Raw genomic sequence first — 16560 nt, 5'->3', positions numbered from 1 at the left:
ATCATCAAAAGCTGCGTTCAAGACTTGAGAAAGATTCATGACACCTACCAGAACATCTTTCAGCTAAACATTTCACATGCAAGGCCTGAGTGTGTAGCAACTGGTCAAAATGTTTCTAGTTGCGCCGTGAATGTTTCATAGAACTACAATAGTTAGAAGTGATTCCTTCTTTAAGACAGAGAAATGCTACCTCACAGCTTGAATATTAAGAAGATAAAATTAATGAGAGCAAACAGAGTACTATAATATTTTCTCCAAAGGAAAAGGGCATGTATTTGCTTAGCTCTTTCATCAGCCGTTTTCGGACACACACTGTGTGCATAAAATACAGTTATGCAACCCATGTGGGTCAACAACGGAAGGTTGGTTGCTTCACCAGGATTATAAGAATCTTTTAAACACAATGGTACCACAAATTAAAATGGAAATCTATCAAAACCATTATCGTCCTGAAAGCTTTGGCCACAAGCATAATTATTGTAGAAGGATGTTGTCCTTGGACGCAGCTTTGGCTCAGTTCAGCTAGTGTTATTTGTATCCCTCCATGGCTCAAAGTCAGAATTTGCATGGCTAAGGACCATAAATTTTTAGAGGAAAAAATAGACTGTTTCCTCAATGCTAACACTAGCAGTTTTTTAATTGTTTTCTAGTGGTTTGTAGGCAACTCATTAGGTACTAGAGATAGGAGCAGACTGAATGCGTTGGCTGAAATCTGCCTTAAACCTTAGAAGGATTTGCATGGAGATTTCTGTCTGGATCTAGCTGTTTGTGTCTGGGGCTGTTGCTTTACTGCATGTGGATAAGAATGAGTCAATGTCCAGAGTGCTTGGGTTTGAATCTAGATCTGAAAGTCCACATTTTGGGTAGTAAAACAGTGAAGCAGATCTCGAGCTGATACAAGCTGCAGTCCACAACTTAAATAGAGCTGAAAACCTATCCTGAGTTTTCTATCACATCCATGAAGCAGGTAGTCCTGTACGGATGAGAGTAATTGAAAGAATATACAGTCTCCTGGATGTTGCTTGCCATCAGCAAGGGGCACAATCTCCTTCACCCGGAGCTGCCCTCAGGAGAGGCACCAGGTTGCCTTCTCAAGCTCCTCACAAAGGCTGAATCCTGGACTATCTCCATTCTTGTGTTGATGATAAAGTATATTAAATTACAGGCACTGTCAGTTATTTTTAAATGGATTCTTTTTCTTTCAACATCCAATTTTCCATCTCGAGGGAGGTAAGTGACTAACAAGTCTGAAATCTATTTTTCCTCTCTTTCCATCCCTTAGGCTGGTATAGATGGAGAAAGCATTGGGAACTGCCCATTCTCCCAGCGTCTCTTCATGATCTTGTGGCTCAAAGGAGTTGTGTTCAATGTCACCACTGTTGACCTGAAAAGGTAAAAATTGTTCAGTTTAATTGAAAATAGTTATATGATCCAGTGTTTGCCCTGTAGAAAGGCCCCACCGAGTTCAATCAGATTTGTGTCTGGCCTAGAGAGTCTGTGGTGCACAACAAAATAGTTGGGATTCAGCTTTGGTTGTTTTTTTTTTTTTCACTTGTGGAATGTTTTTATATTAAACAGGGTGCTTGGGGTAGTTTCAAAGTCTTCTAACCACAAGTTACAGAAAAAAAAGAAGGGCAAACAACTGATTTTGTAGGAACTATAAATATCTGTGCAACTACCTGACCATAAATATTAGTGATTTCATGACTTTTTCTCTGCAGAAAGCCAGCTGACCTACACAATCTGGCTCCTGGGACCCACCCACCTTTCTTGACTTTCAATGGAGAAGTCAAGACAGATGTTAACAAGATTGAGGAATTCTTGGAAGAGACTCTTGCACCTCCAAAGTAAGAACTTGGGATTTTTTCAGTCAATATTCCATTTCCTAGGAATGAAAGATGTCCTAAGAGGAGTTCCTAAAAAGCACTCCCTCCTACAATCTTTACTTACATATTTATTTACGAAACTTGCTGGCTTCAGTGAGATGACTTCCATGTGTGAAGGTTACTTGCATGACTAATAACTGCAGAATGTTTTCTCTGTACACATTTAAGGATGCCCTTGTATGCAGAATTAAGGAGACCAAATTTTTGTAGGGGTCTGGTGTCCACATTTTACAACGCTAAAAATAACTTGGAATAGATGCCGAGAATTGCAACAGAAAATATCTATGCCAGAAAAGCATTTTACAGCAAAAAACTGGAGATTTCTGACCTGTATGGTATATTAGACAGGTTGGAAGGGGAACTAATTACAGAGTACAAGAGGCTCTGTAGGCAGAAAAGTACTCATTATTCTAGTCAAGAAATGACAAGAGCCCATGGCTGTAAGTTATAAACAAACTAATTCAGATTAGAAATAAGGCACAGATTTTTTCAGTACGAATGATTAACCATTGGAACAAGCTACCAAGGAAAGGTTTAGATTCACCAGATATGCCTCAGTTAGTCAAGTGTTTTGGACTTAAGGATAATGGGAAAAAAAATGTTGGCTTGTGATTTGGACCTTAAAATCTATGAATCAATGAATACTGGCTTCGTTCCTTATGGAGTGTTTTACCTCCAAGTGAATCAGCAGCTATAGGCCAGTCCTGAGGCAAAAGATCAGATATTTAAATTTTCTATACTCTGGTCCAAGACCCCTGAAATCAGCAGGAGTCATTAGTTTGTGTTGGTCTTTCAAATCGATATATTCCTTTGCACCAGATGTCTATAAAAAACAATTCAGAGACCGAAAACCTTATATTCCTTCACCTGGGTAATACTAACATGCCTTGCTGTTACATTCTGGAGTACATTTTGAGCGTAGAAAATTAGACACGACTGCCATTCATAGTAGAGAGAGCTGTCTGCCAAACCCCTCTGCATCTTTCTGGGAATTCATGCTTCCATCTGATTTAAGGCCACTGTATCTTGGATCGTGGTAACAGAAAGCACCAGTGAAATTACCTTGGTCATGAAGGCTTACTTGTGTAACTATCCCAACGCCTGCTTTGACAGACACAGGTATTATTAAGAGTGACTTGCCAAGCTGTTGCTTTGAGGTAAATGACAGCGTTAATTGCAGTTACTCGTACAGAGGGGTTTTTTCTTTCTTCTTGTAAATTGTATATGCAATCGTCACACAAGATGTTACCCTCCCCCTGCTTCTCCCTGTTCAGGTACCCCAAGTTGGCCGCTAAGCACCGGGAATCAAACACTGCTGGAATAGATATCTTCTCCAAATTTTCTGCATACATCAAAAATACCAAGCAGCAGGATAATGCTGGTGAGTAGGATCATTACCAAATGTGCCAGAGAGTTTATGTGTTTAGAAGTGGAATAAAGTTACCATTCTCCTACCATTTTATTGTAAAGTCTGTTCATATGAGATCAGGTACCGCTTCTGATCCACTTGAGATGGTTGGTTCAGTGGACTCAGTTGGCACAAATGAATTAACTACATTTGTACTAGTAAAAAAAACAGGCCACAGAGTGCTTAGTAGCCCCTTTACCATGACATGGCTCCTGTCCATACACCCTGGCTTCCTCAGATTCCAGTACAGGCTCCCATACTGCTTCCTGGAAGTGGCTGCTGGCCCGTGCAACTTCCTCTACTCTGCCCAGGCACTGCTTAGAAGAGTGTGTGTTGACTGGACCCAAAACTGTGCTACTACTAAAAATTTAGCAGTGAATGCCTGAGTGAGAGCAACCCATGCCCTGACACTTCATAATTTGTTAGATGTGGCCATCAGACTCTTGGCCCACTTATCTCATGATTATGTTATGCTGTTATAGCTAATTTGCTCATATAAACTAATCAAGACATTAAACATAAAGTAATTAAATGAAAGACGTGGCTTTAAGAAATGTAATTGCACTCTGTAAGCTCTAGACTTTCCCTCACAAGTTTGTGTGTCAAAAGAAATGCCCTCCCTGCAGAAGCCGGATGCCATGCGTATTTACATGCATCCTACACTGTCTCCTTAATGAAATTGTTTTTCTTCTCCGCATTCCTTTCCCCTCAGAGAGTCAAGACTTCAGCTAATCTAAGCTCCTCTTGCACCATGAAAGCTAATGGTTTTACATTGCCACATCCCTTGAGATGATCTAGTAGAATATTTGCAGTCACTCACTGATGTACATCTTATCTTACCTTATATTACTAGTTTCACAGACAGAGACCTAAGGCATGTTAAACACCATGCGCTCATATCGTGTAATTCAGAGAAGACTAGACTTTTTCAGGTTCCAGCTCTGCCACAGATTTCATTTGTCTGATTATATTTCATTGCCTGGGGCTGACCCATGAGATGAAAATGGGTAAATGATGATTTATGTCAGATAACAATCTGCTCCCTAATATTTTTGCGTTGTTAACAGAAGGAAATAATTATAGTGCTTCACTTTTCAGGGATGCTAAAAAGTTATTTTTTTGCCTAATGCTAATGGGGTGCTCAGCCAACCTCTGTAGGAAGCTGTAAAAGGAAGATAAATTACGAGCTAGACTAAATAGATGTTACAGTGAAACTAAAATATCTTGGCCATTTACAAGGAATTTTTATGGTCTGCTCCACAACTGTAAATCTTAAATTCAGCTGTGCTGCCCCTTGCATTCTAAAGCAGCCATGGGTGTCTGTCCATATGCATAAACCCAAGGCATCCCTTCCCGGTGACTCTGCAATACGCAAGTCCCTGGACTCACCAGGGCTGGCAGCTCCAGCCGTAGTAAATGGCTGCCCTAGAGGTGTCTGGCCATAACCAGAGCTGGAATTCAAGGTCGGGTATGCGCTACTGAAAGATAAGGAATCTAAGCCCGCAAAGTGCTCGTGATCAGGTCTCCCCCTTTTTACTGGGTGCAGTGTGATTAATGGGAGCTTTCCCTCATTCTGCCTAACAAACTCTTGGTTTAGGTACTCCTGAAAATAAAAGGAAAAGGCTTCCCAATGACAATTGAGCACACCAAAGTTATAGAGAAAATAGGTGTTAAGCTGCAACAGAGCAGCAAGCTTTGTTCCCTGCAAATGTCCTCACTCCATTTTGTTAGCAGGTTCGTGCTCCTTTGATATCCAGACACGTTGCAATCTCTGAACACACTGATCCTCAACTTTCCTCTTTGAAGTAGAGAAAAACTTTTAGCTTGATTCTTTACAGCTGGAGTGCTGCAGTGCAAGGAGAATAGAGCAGGGATGAGCGGAGTATAAGTAATACCTACATGTTCTTTCTATCAAGGGAATAAAGTACCTGAGGACCTCAGAGTCCTTGGGACTACCAGTGCAGACGTATGCCATGTGGGAAGTAGACCTCAATTTCAGCAGGGTAATTGACTTTCAGTTTTCAAGGGCTAAGCAAGAATGGCTTTTCCCCTATCCCAGGGACATTTTACCCACTTTCCTATCCAGTTCATCTGAACCTACAGCAGTTATTCTGAAGGCTGATTTGGATGGCAGATAATGAGTTAATTAAAAGGTACTTGTGTTGGATTTCTTGAGCAGTGAAAGGACTATGCAAAAAGGAAAGGACAGCACCACTGTATATGTATTTCCTAACGAAGCTATTTCTTTTCGACTGATATTTTTAAAAATTGCAAGACCAATCAAAAAGGGATCTGGGGCTTTAGCTGTGATATGATACATATCATTTTGCAGCAGATTCTGATGCATTATCTTTCCTATGTAACAGAAGAAGTAGTTGTATATAGTTCTGTAACAATAAAAAGAATTTTATAAATATAACATGTAATTATTTGGGAGAATGTCCCTTTCCCTGTCTCCATATAAGCAGGTAAGATCCAAAAAGAAGAGAGATTGATGCTTGTGGTTATCTTTAACAGTACCTATACAGCCCAGCTCTCAGATAAAAGCAGTACATGTCTCACAGGCATCCTCTGTATTGGCTCCTAGCTCCAGCAGACTCAAGTGCTTGGGTTAATCTGGAAAGCCACACCAATGACTGGGACATCAGATGCACATGACCAAAATACACAAATAAATAAAAAATAAAATTGAGAACCCAGACCATTATATAAAAAATAGTTTTAATTTATTTTAGTTGGGAATAGGGGAGTGCTGGATACCAAGTAAGCTAAAGCACTAAACATTAGGTTGTTTAAATTATGTTCTCTTAACTTGGGAGTCAGGGAGGTGAATTCACTAATGCACGGGATATCAGGCTAGGAATCTGTAGCATCAGCCTATCTCTAGCTGCGAGAAGTGTGGGTTAGGTGTGATGATATATGATCATTCTTCATAACATACAGGTTTAGCAGAAACCATGCGGTCTGCGTAACATGAGCTCTCACTACAGCCTGTGGCTGTTAGATCTTTGTGGAAAAGTGGCGCGGTTAGGATAATTAATGAGATTTAGGCAGTATGAGGATACTGGATGTGAGAAATAAGAAATAAGAAATGAGAACCTAATGCACGCCAAAGATAAGCCCAAGCTGGTGTTCCTCCCAGGAGGGTTTACAGCCAGGGACATACAACAATTTCAGACTTCAAGTAATGCCATCGCTTGGCTGTGTTGCTGCAGTATTTCCTACCCTGGGAAAGGCGGTGAGATGGCACTGATAACAGAGCCTGTAACCTTTAAGAAGCTTCTTTTTTTTTTTTTTCTTATACCGGAAAAGTTACTGCAGAAAATAAGATTTGTCATTTCTTGGTTTAGTGTGTGTCTGAATCCTTCCATGTAAATGGACATAAGGATCCATATATCTGTTTGTTTCTAAGATTGTGATACCCTCTGCTGGCAAATATGTGAACATATAAAGCAGCTTTACAATCAAGGCTGAAACATCCCTTTACCAAAATAGGTTTCCTTCTATCAAGACAGTTTCCTCTCACAAATGCAACACCGTCAAAAGAGAAGTGTTTCATAGTAACCTATCGATTTTGACAAAGTTTTCATGGCAAAAATCATGTTTTTTCTGGATGAGTTAAAATTACTTTGAAGTAAAATGCTTTAACATTACAGAGAAAAATAGTATTTTTTTTTCTGGATTCATGCAGTACTTCATTAGCCACATGCCATTATGTTTTATGCCTGGCACAGAAGCAGGTGATAACCTTCTTCTGTAAGTCTGTATGGCAATATGTTATTGATCACGATTCATTTACTTACCAAAGGTATTTGGCAGCTAGGCTGCTCTGATTTAATAGTTCCCTGAATTTCTGATTCTTTTTTTCCATCTTTGTTTTCCTAACTTTTCTGTCTTATAATATAAAAACGTTGAAAGGTTTGGAACGGGCTGGCGAGGGCTGTAAGCCCAGAAGCAAACATGCTCATGCCATATCAAAGTCCCACCACTTTTAAGCTTCTTGAAAGGGAAGGAATTGATTCCAGATTCTCAGGATGTGGCAAGCTGTGTTTAAAGAAAGTGTGTGCATTTATTATTTCAAGTCAGTTCAATTACAACGAGCTTGATTCCTTCCACCCCCCGTGTCACTTGATAATTTTATAACGGGCCTCTCTGAAGGAGTCAACTTCTCATCGCGGGATTAGATCCGCGTCTCGCTTCGGTAGCACAACCGGGTTAATCCAGTCCTCCGGCCATTGCCGCCGGGCTTCAGTGCTTGTACTTGAAACGACAAGTGCTCATTCGCACAAGAACAGGAGTCTTGGGAGAGTTCAGTGGCAGTAGTCTTAAAAATTATTTCCTGTATTCCCTTGCTCAAGTTTTCATGGCCAGTTTGAGACCTTTTGGTTGCTTAGTGATTGTTTAATAGCTAGAAGGAGGTCTTGTCTGAGCGCAGGAAAGTAAACCAAGATCTTGTGAGTTTAGTTGGGTTCCTTTGGTTGATGCTGAGCAAGTCACTCAAACTCAGTTACCAGGGTAGCAACAATTTATGTATTCATTGGAGGAAGATGAAATGTAATTAATTGGAATGCTGTGTACATATTCGGTATCCTGCTTATTATTTTTTCTTGCGAGACTCTATACTGCAAACCAAGGGGGCAACCTATACGCCATTCATACCATTAAGCGTCCCACCTAAAATTGTAAGTTCTTTGGCTCATAGAATGAGCCCTTTGATTTCATTTATGAGTTTAAAAAGTTGTTCTTGAATTGAGTTCTTAGGGGGCACCAGCTCCAGTGTGGGTGGGCGCATTCATTAGTGGTACGGAAGGATATTTCACTGTACGGCTCTTCAGAAGGCGCTGAGCCGGGAGACCACCAACATGATTTCATGCAGAGGAATTTCCAGCCGTCTGACCAGAGGATTCTGCTTGTCTGGTTTGGATTTACATCAAGAAGCCAAAAATAAAAGCGCATTTAAATCATTAACCTACATGTGATTAAATGCCATTCACCTCTTTCAGTAGCTACATCATACTCTGTGGTTAAGTGCGCGAGGTGGGAAATGTCTCTCTTCGTGTGCTGTGTATGTATGTATACAGTAAACATTCACACACACGTATAGGGCTGGCATTAAAACTGGTCTACATCCGTTTTACGCTGTGGGGTTGCTCCTGCTGAGGAGAGAGTCAGAGCCACGGTGTAGGTACGTGCACAGGCTGGACGGCGTGCTCTGATCCTTTGTAGAAGCCATCACGCCTTCTTAAGGAGGAAACAGAAAATCAGCACAAAAATAAGCAAAAAAAATCAGTTCACTCCAAAACCCTACATAGAATATTTACAGTAATAACAGCTCTGTGGTGCAGACCCTTCGTGGCACCTGAACTGATGTGTGTAGCCTGGGTAGGAGCTTCTTGATGCTGTGGGTGAGCTCCTCTTGACTTTAACAGAGCAGGTTTAAGAAGCCGTTTCAATGCCCTTGTATCGATGGGGAGTTTCCTGTGGTGGAGATCTTGCAACAGGCTCTAATTCAGGACCAACATAAATGCTTCCTGCTTTTTGCACAGATTTTTTTTTTATATATATGTGTGTGTGTGTGCATATGTCTGTGTATCAACTTGCTGTTAAAATCTTTCCTTCTTCCTTTTTAGTTGCAGAATTTCCCTTTTCCACTACAAAACCCCACACCTGTCCAAGGCCCAGCACAAGCCACAGTTTGTCCTATGCTGTGACAATATTAAGTTTTCTCTGTCATGCAACCAAGGAGGACTAGAAATAATAGCTTTTAAAATAATTTCAGAGAAAAGGACTTGCTTTGTGATAGGCTTTTTAGCTATGGAACGTGTCAGGATGACAGATCTTTAACTGTGGCATTTTGAAGCACAAAAAAAGCTGCTTCAGAACATTTTAAACAAGTTTTTATGGCTCCCTCTGAGCTGAGTACTGTTGGGCTCGCGGTAGCTGAAGTGCCTGGCAGCTTTACAAAACCAGCCCTAATATAAAAAATACCCAGTCTTTAAAACATATGTAAAATAGCTTTTCTGCAACATTTGTGGCACATAAAGTACCAAATACATGTTGGTGAGTGCGATATAAAGCTTTTATTGCCATTCGTTTGGGATGACCCATAATAACTCACTCATGATATGTTAATACAACTGTTCTCCACTCTGTCTCTTTATAAAAACACACATATAAAGACCACTAAAACAGTGGTGGTAGCTGTGTGCTAACTTGTTAAGTAGTGGGCAAGTTGCATTTATCATCCATCCCCAATTGCTTTTATCTGCTTTCTGCCCAGTAATCAAAGGCTGATTCTTAAATGCTTCAGAAACAGCAGTTTGCAAAATAAGTTTGCTTGAGAAATAACTTTTTGAAAGTTCTCCTCAAAATCATGCTGGCTGGAGGCCCAGAGCCATCGATAATTTGTCTGGTACCAGTGACAGCTTTAAGGACCAGTATCTTTTGACCTGCCAAAACTAAGAACTGAGATTTTTATGTCATTGGAAGGAAGAGGTTTTCAGTTTTCTAAAACGATAACAAAACATCATCTTAATCTCAGAAACGTGTACTTTACCAGGGAATATTCCTAAACTTTCCTATCTTTTTTTTTTTTCTTCTTCTAAGAACTTGCTAATTAAGGCATGAAGATTTCCCAATGGAAATATGAAAAATACTATTTGAAAACAATACCAAACTAAACCTAAGATTCTGTGTAAGTCCAGATGCGATCAGACTGCAAGCCCTCCAAGGCATGGACTTGGTATGCCTGAGTAGTAGTTTTAGACGCAGCCATTCTGGGAACACTAAATATTTGCAATTAATGTACTAGCAGACATAGTTTTCTGACACATCTGTGCTGAAGTATCTTTGACTCCACAACGTACCATAGGGAGGGAGAGAAGAAATTAAAGAATATGTATATCTATACAAATTCAAGACTCAGATATGCAAAACCCTGAAAAGCTGTTGACAACGTTTACTGAAGTCAATGAGGTTAACGATATGCTCAAATTAAGGCACGTTCTCAAGTCTTTGCTGAATTAGCCAGGCCTAGACTAAAATACTTGCTGCTCTTCTTTAAGAGGGAATTATTTCCCCTGTGTGTTTGCATATTCCTCCAAGTGCTGCTGGCTTTACTGGGATGCTTTGTTCTGTTTCCCAGCTGAACTCCCATGCTCGCACACAGGAGCAGTAGCGCAGCTGGAAGTGGATTAGAGCAAGCTGGTGGCAGCAGTCCTGGGAGGAATTAAGCGCCTCGCTGCTAGAATGGGAGGCCTAAATTACATTATTATTTAGAATTGAGTTTTAACTTCATTGCTTTATGGTTTCGCACTGGTGGGTAACTCCCCTTGTTGCGATACACTTGATACATCTTAAGTATGTTCCCCACAGCGAGGGCTTAGATGAAGTTATGGCTTTACTCAGTAAAATGTCCGAATCTTATGCGAGCAAATATTCAGATTTAAGCATCCAACTGGTCTTATTATCCCAAGAGGATTGTTCACAGGCTTATATTTAGCAATTGTAGAGCAAGCTATCACATGATAGAAAACCCAGTGACTGGCTCCTGGACATGAGTTTGCAAAACTGTTGGTGACTTCAAAGGAAGAAGGATTGGCCCAGAATCTGTTTTTCCCGAAACATATTCTGTGTTTTATGCATGCAAATGTTCTTCATAAAACAACAGGGAGGAGAAGAATGAGAGGTAACTGAAAATCAGTGTTGCTAATTTTCTTTATTAGATCAGATGTTAAATAGTTGACCTTTAGCTTGAAAACAATGCTGGGAATAAAGTGACTAAATGGGCATTGGAGACATAATTATTTTCTAAATATTCATCTGATTGCAGAAAAAAAAAATCAGAATTTCATGGAGTTTGAGGCCAGAAGGAACTTTGGTTTATTTACTACAATCTCCTACAAATGACTTCTCATTTCATCCTTTAGAATGTAAGTCACTTTGCATCAGAGCATAGGAGAAACAAGAGTCTTCAATGCACAGTGCCCCTCTAAGGGGCAGTGGGAGGAATTTACTGGATGATAGATGCCCAGCTGACGGCAATAGCTGGTCACTGTCCTGCACTGCAGAGGAAAGTGAATCATGGTGATCCAGACAGTCAAAGCTGAAAAACAAATATTTCCTGGACCTTAGCCTGGAATCAGGATTACTCTGAAACATGTGAGGAAGGCATCTAGTCAGCAAGACTTTCTGCACCACTCCAAGGCATTGGTCCAACTGTTACCATCTCTAGAAGAGAATGACCAGATGGCCATGGATAAGCCCCATAATACATCTGATTAATTGCATATTGAGAGAAAAGATACTGTGATCTTTCCAAGCATTTTAAGTTTTGAAGTATGAGATTTAATTACAGTCATTGTCTTAATGTTGAGTAGCAAATTCTTTGTGACATTGAGGGTGGTGCAGGCAACCTACCTCAGTTCTTGTTCCAAGACCTGAAAGATGGTATTAGGGACTTTAAAGTGCCATGACCTGCCCATGCGACACTATCCTCCTCCAGCCCAGTTTCTCCCATTTCTGCCAGAACTGGATTAAAGCCTGCCTTTTCTTAGTCTCTTTATAAACACCTCGAGAAGTTTACCTCTCCTCCCTCCTTGTTTGTTCCATAAATAGTTCATTGCTTTGACAATGTGGAAACTGAATTTGTCCAACTTCCAACCATTAGGCCTTCTCATGGCTTTGTTAGCAAGGCTGAAGAGCTCCCTCACACTTCCTAGATATTTTGTCTGTGGGTGAGCATCTGTGCATGTTGGCCTCTCAGCCTTCTATCCGATAAGCTGAACAAACAGACTCTTCAAACCTGGTATTTTGAGGCTTGTTTCCAGTCCTTGAGCACCGTATTATTGTTCTCCTTTGACCTCTTGCTTGAGTTTTCAAAGCCTTTTTTAACTGGGAACACCAGAACTGGGAAAAATGTTCTTAATACTTGTTGCAACAGGGCTGTTGCAACAGAAGGAATATGACCTTCCTACTAGTACTTGAAGATTTTTCATACATCCAGACATAATTATAACTCTTTTTGCTTCTGCTTCTTTCAGAACGTTAAGTGGAGGCATAATCACAATGATCCCTAAGTCATTTCATAGGGCTTGAAACAAAATTTTCAAAAGCAGAGAAACAATGGAAAAGAATTAAGATGTGAGTCATCTGCAAATCTTATCATCTCATGTTTTTTTGTATCACAGTAAGAATTTTTGAACACAAAGGACAGAAAATACTGGAAACACTAAAATAAAACAAATTGAGACTGAGATTTTCTAAGTGAACTGAGGGATTTGGGAACTCATTAAGCTTTAAAATTTCATCCTCAGGTGCTGCTAGCTAGGCATTGCTCTGTTTCTCTCTCAGGTGTCTTCACTCCGTTGCTGCTGAAGTTAAATAACGTAGTTGAAATTCGGTGGAGTGCAATGGGGATTTTCCTGGTGTAAACAAAAGCAGACTTTATTCCTCTAGATGCCTGGGACTGAAAGAAATTGATATTAAAGATGGAAGCGCCAACAGCCTGCAGAGGCAAAATCTTTTTGTTTAAACATTAGAACACAAGGGGTCCCCACAGCACTGTCGCTAAAGCCCAGTTGCACTCTACTAGAAGCTAAGTCTACTCCTATTTTAATGCAGAAACATATCGTTAGTTTTTCTTTGTTAGTCCCGGAATCATCTTATTTGCTCTTTGCTAGTAAAACAAAGCTTTACACTACAATTAAACATATAGCATCGTAAAAATCAGGATACTGGAGTGATAATCTGATACGATAAATATGTGGTTTTATAATCTGCAGGGCTTGATGTTTTTTCTTCTTTTTTTTCAGGTTTCTGATGCAAATCAGCTGCTGCTTGTCTGCAGTTGGTTTAGGGACACCTGCACAAAACTAGCATTGCAGAGGTCAGGATTAGGCCCCCGGGGACGTGCTCTAAAAATGATGCTTGTCACTTACATGCTACTACAGAGTTACAATGATTTGTGAAATGCAAGTTAGGTACTGTTCTTCCCGGAGCACTTGTAGGCCAGTAGTTTTACATTCACTTGCTTCCTGCCCGCAGGGTCTCTTGGACTCCTAAGAGACTTCAAAAATGAAACCTTCTTTTGGTGTCTTTTGAACATCTGTGTTTTCTTCTTAAAAAATTTTGAAGGTGCTGCAATTGCATTCTTCATGATAACATAACAAGTATTACATTTATTTCTTGCCTTCACAGTAAAACCTAATAAGAAAAGGGAAGGAAGACACCTGAGTTTTTAGTCTAAAACTAGAAACAAGTCAAAACAAACTTTCTAGGTGCTTGTAAAATAGGTGTTTGATTTTCTTTTTAAAGACGTTATCAATTAACCTGTTTCACTAGGTTTAATTTGGGAGTAGGACAGATGGTATCACAAAAATAGGATGATGCCTCTTCTTTTTGTTATATTTACAGTTTATCCCCCTCAACCTGAAGCATATTTCCATGGCTGGTACATTACTGCTTTTACCAATCTAAAGTTTGTGGCTGAAGAGTGCTATTGTCCTTATTTTGTATATGGGAAGTTGAAAGGCAGAGAATTAAAATTGTTTATATAAGGTGATGTAGAAAAGCTAGGGAAGAAGAGACTCAGGTCTCCGAAATCCAGGTAACATCTTAGCCCTTGGATCATTGTGCTCTGGCTTAGGAAAGGGTACTGGGGAATCAACATACCTTCTGTGGAGATTTTGAGACAGGTCTGTCAAAATATCCCAAGCCTTTGGGAGTGAAGCTTTGATCAATCCACATCATAGAACCATAGAATAGTTTGGGTTGGACCTTTCAAGGTCATCGTGTCCAACCCCTCTGCAATGAGCAGGGACATCTTCAACTAGATCAGAGCCCCGTCCAACCTGACCTGGAATGTTGCCAGGGATGGGGCATCTACCACCTCTCTGGGCAACCTGGGCCAGGGTTTCACCACTCTCATTGGGAAAAATTTCTTCCTTCTATCTAGTCTAAATTTACCCTCTTTTAGTTTAAAACATCTACCCCTTGTGCTATCGCAACAGGCCCTGGTAAAAAGTTTATCCCCAAGTACTGGAAGGCTGCAATAAGGTCTCCCCGGAGCCTTCTCTTCTCCAGGCTGAACAACCTCAACTCTCTCAGCCTGTCCTCACCGCAGAGTTGTTCCAGCCCTCGGATCATTTTGGTGGCCTCCTCTGGCCCCACTCCAACAGGTCCATGTCTCTTCTGTGCTGAGAGCTCCAGGGCTGGACACAGCACTGCAGGTGGGATCTCAAGGGTTTGTAGGTGGGGTGGGAAAGGGAAGAGAGGTGGTAATGGAGGGATCATCTCACCTAAGTTTGTTTTTCTAAAAGTTACACATTAGTCATCCAATAATCCTGGCTTCTGTTGTGATCAATGGAGAAGGACACAAATCCATTTCTAAAGGGCAGTTTGATTTGTCTTAAATTATGGATCTAAAACTGGGTGAAGATCCTCTAGAAAAGCCTGTCTTTCATCACTATCTAGAAAGGAGGCTTAGACAACTAGGTTGGACTAATTCCCTAACACTTAGAAGGCTAAGGTTAGACAAGGTGAATCTTATCCCTAAATAAATCATTAGATCTTTTATGAGTCCAGGTTCCTAAGGTTGCTTTGGGTATTTAACTGCGGTATTTCAGCCCCAAGTTCCTCTGAGTCCTGGCTGGAGTGCTCCTCTCCGTTTCTCTCACTGGACATACACAGAACATATGCGCCAACATATATGGAAAATATGTACCTGTTTGTGCCTGGTCCGGACCATGTCTGAAAGGCAGCGTATGACCAAAGTTGCGTGGCTGGTTGCATGTGTGCACCTGTGTCTGTGCGACGTGTCCTACTCCTGGTGCGTGCCCACCTGAACACTGACCAGGAGTAAAAGATCCCTTTTCAAATCCCAAGTCTGACTGATCTGGAGGATGAATATGAACTCCTGTGCCCTAAGAGAAAACCCTAACCAGGAAAGTGGAGCGGAAGAATAAGAGACACTAATCTATTTCTCTTCTGTGTACACAACTAGGTATTTGTTGATTCATTAATTAAGTAGAAACAGATCTCAGCTTTTCAGCTCAGTTGTACGTGCATTTACCTTTATTGTGGGGATATGCTTAAGTGTCTGTTCCAGTGAATATTGAATTATTTATCTAGAGTGGAACATCTTTAATAGGAGAGGTGACTCACTCCAGAAACTCCCTTTAGCCCAGAGTTAGGCATCTAAATGACGTGGATGCATGGGAGCATACAACCTCCATCCTTCTCCTCTGCATTTCCAATGGCTCTCCTAGTGACTGCCCACTCATTTGCCTTTCAGTATAGATGCTGCTCGGAGCTGGGGATTTTACAAGGCAGAAACATGCTTTGAAAGGATGTTGCAATGCTCAAATTGGCAATGTACTTGCTCTTTTGGGAGTAAGCCCTAATACTTAAGTAACTTTAAAAAAATGGGAAGTATTATCTTACATCACGTAGACGAACTGTGAAATTATATTCAGAGGGTAGGATTCATCTCGCCTAACTTCACCTCCCTGAAAGTTAGGTGTCTAGTCTGAGCTCGTCCTTTAGGCTTCGTCTGCAATTCACGCAGCGAGAAGGGCATGTGTGGAGTGAGTCACACCAAGTTTAAACCAGGTGTCTCAGGCAGTTGGAAGGAATTGCCCTCTGGAGAGGCTTGGTACCTGTGAGCTGAGAGGGAACCTACATAACCAGCTTAGACAAGACACCTGACTTAAATGGCTAAACAGAAGGAACCAAGGCAGCACGCAAATCTCAAGGGTTATATTGAAATCGTAGGGAGGAAGATAAACTGTTCAGTATGTAATACAGTGGCGCGCATATTGCAGTCACAGCTCCTCCATGTGTGAAGGATTAATCTATACAGATTATAGTTACAATACTCTGTTGAGCCTGCCTGAAAAAAATGAGCCGGATGGAGAAAAAAGAGAGTGAAAATATGAATCCTTGGTCTTTAATCAGACTGTCAGACCAGTAGAATGATATTATTTTCTTACCTTAAATTGCTGTTTCTTAGCTGGTTTCCCTCTCCTACCAGAAAACAGTATTGGGTCTCATATAATATCAAACTCTGTGAATCTGGAAGTGATCAGGAAAGGCGGTTTGTTTTTTTAAAGGAAAAATAAATCTCAGATTGTTTGTGTGAGACTGTGAATATTTATGTACTGTTCCCCTTTTCCCTCATTGCATATTTCACCAAGTTCATTTGCGTGTGTTACAGGATAAATCTTACTGGAGGGCAGTGGAAGAAAGCAGTAAAAAGGAAAAGCATCA

General features: G+C 40.7%; 1 protein-coding gene across 1 annotated transcript in view; it reads left to right on the top strand.

Moving 5' to 3' along the window:
* Nucleotides 1–1282: 1282 nt before the first annotated feature.
* Nucleotides 1283–16560, top strand: part of CLIC5 (chloride intracellular channel 5) — a gene marked incomplete at its 5' end in the record, with an annotated part of 25637 nt that continues 10359 nt past the window's right edge. The window contains 3 exons of the mRNA XM_010294787.1: nucleotides 1283–1392; nucleotides 1722–1847; nucleotides 3161–3267. Of these exons, the coding sequence (XP_010293089.1) occupies nucleotides 1283–1392; nucleotides 1722–1847; nucleotides 3161–3267 (343 nt within the window). The remainder of the gene's footprint in view (nucleotides 1393–1721; nucleotides 1848–3160; nucleotides 3268–16560) is intronic.

This window comes from Phaethon lepturus, unplaced genomic scaffold (assembly GCF_000687285.1).
Source record: "Phaethon lepturus isolate BGI_N335 unplaced genomic scaffold, ASM68728v1 scaffold10789, whole genome shotgun sequence".
In the NCBI taxonomy this organism is placed as follows: Eukaryota; Metazoa; Chordata; class Aves; order Phaethontiformes; family Phaethontidae; genus Phaethon; species Phaethon lepturus.
The sequence above is the reverse complement of the archived record's forward strand: the minus strand, read 5'-3'. Positions and strand labels throughout refer to the sequence as shown.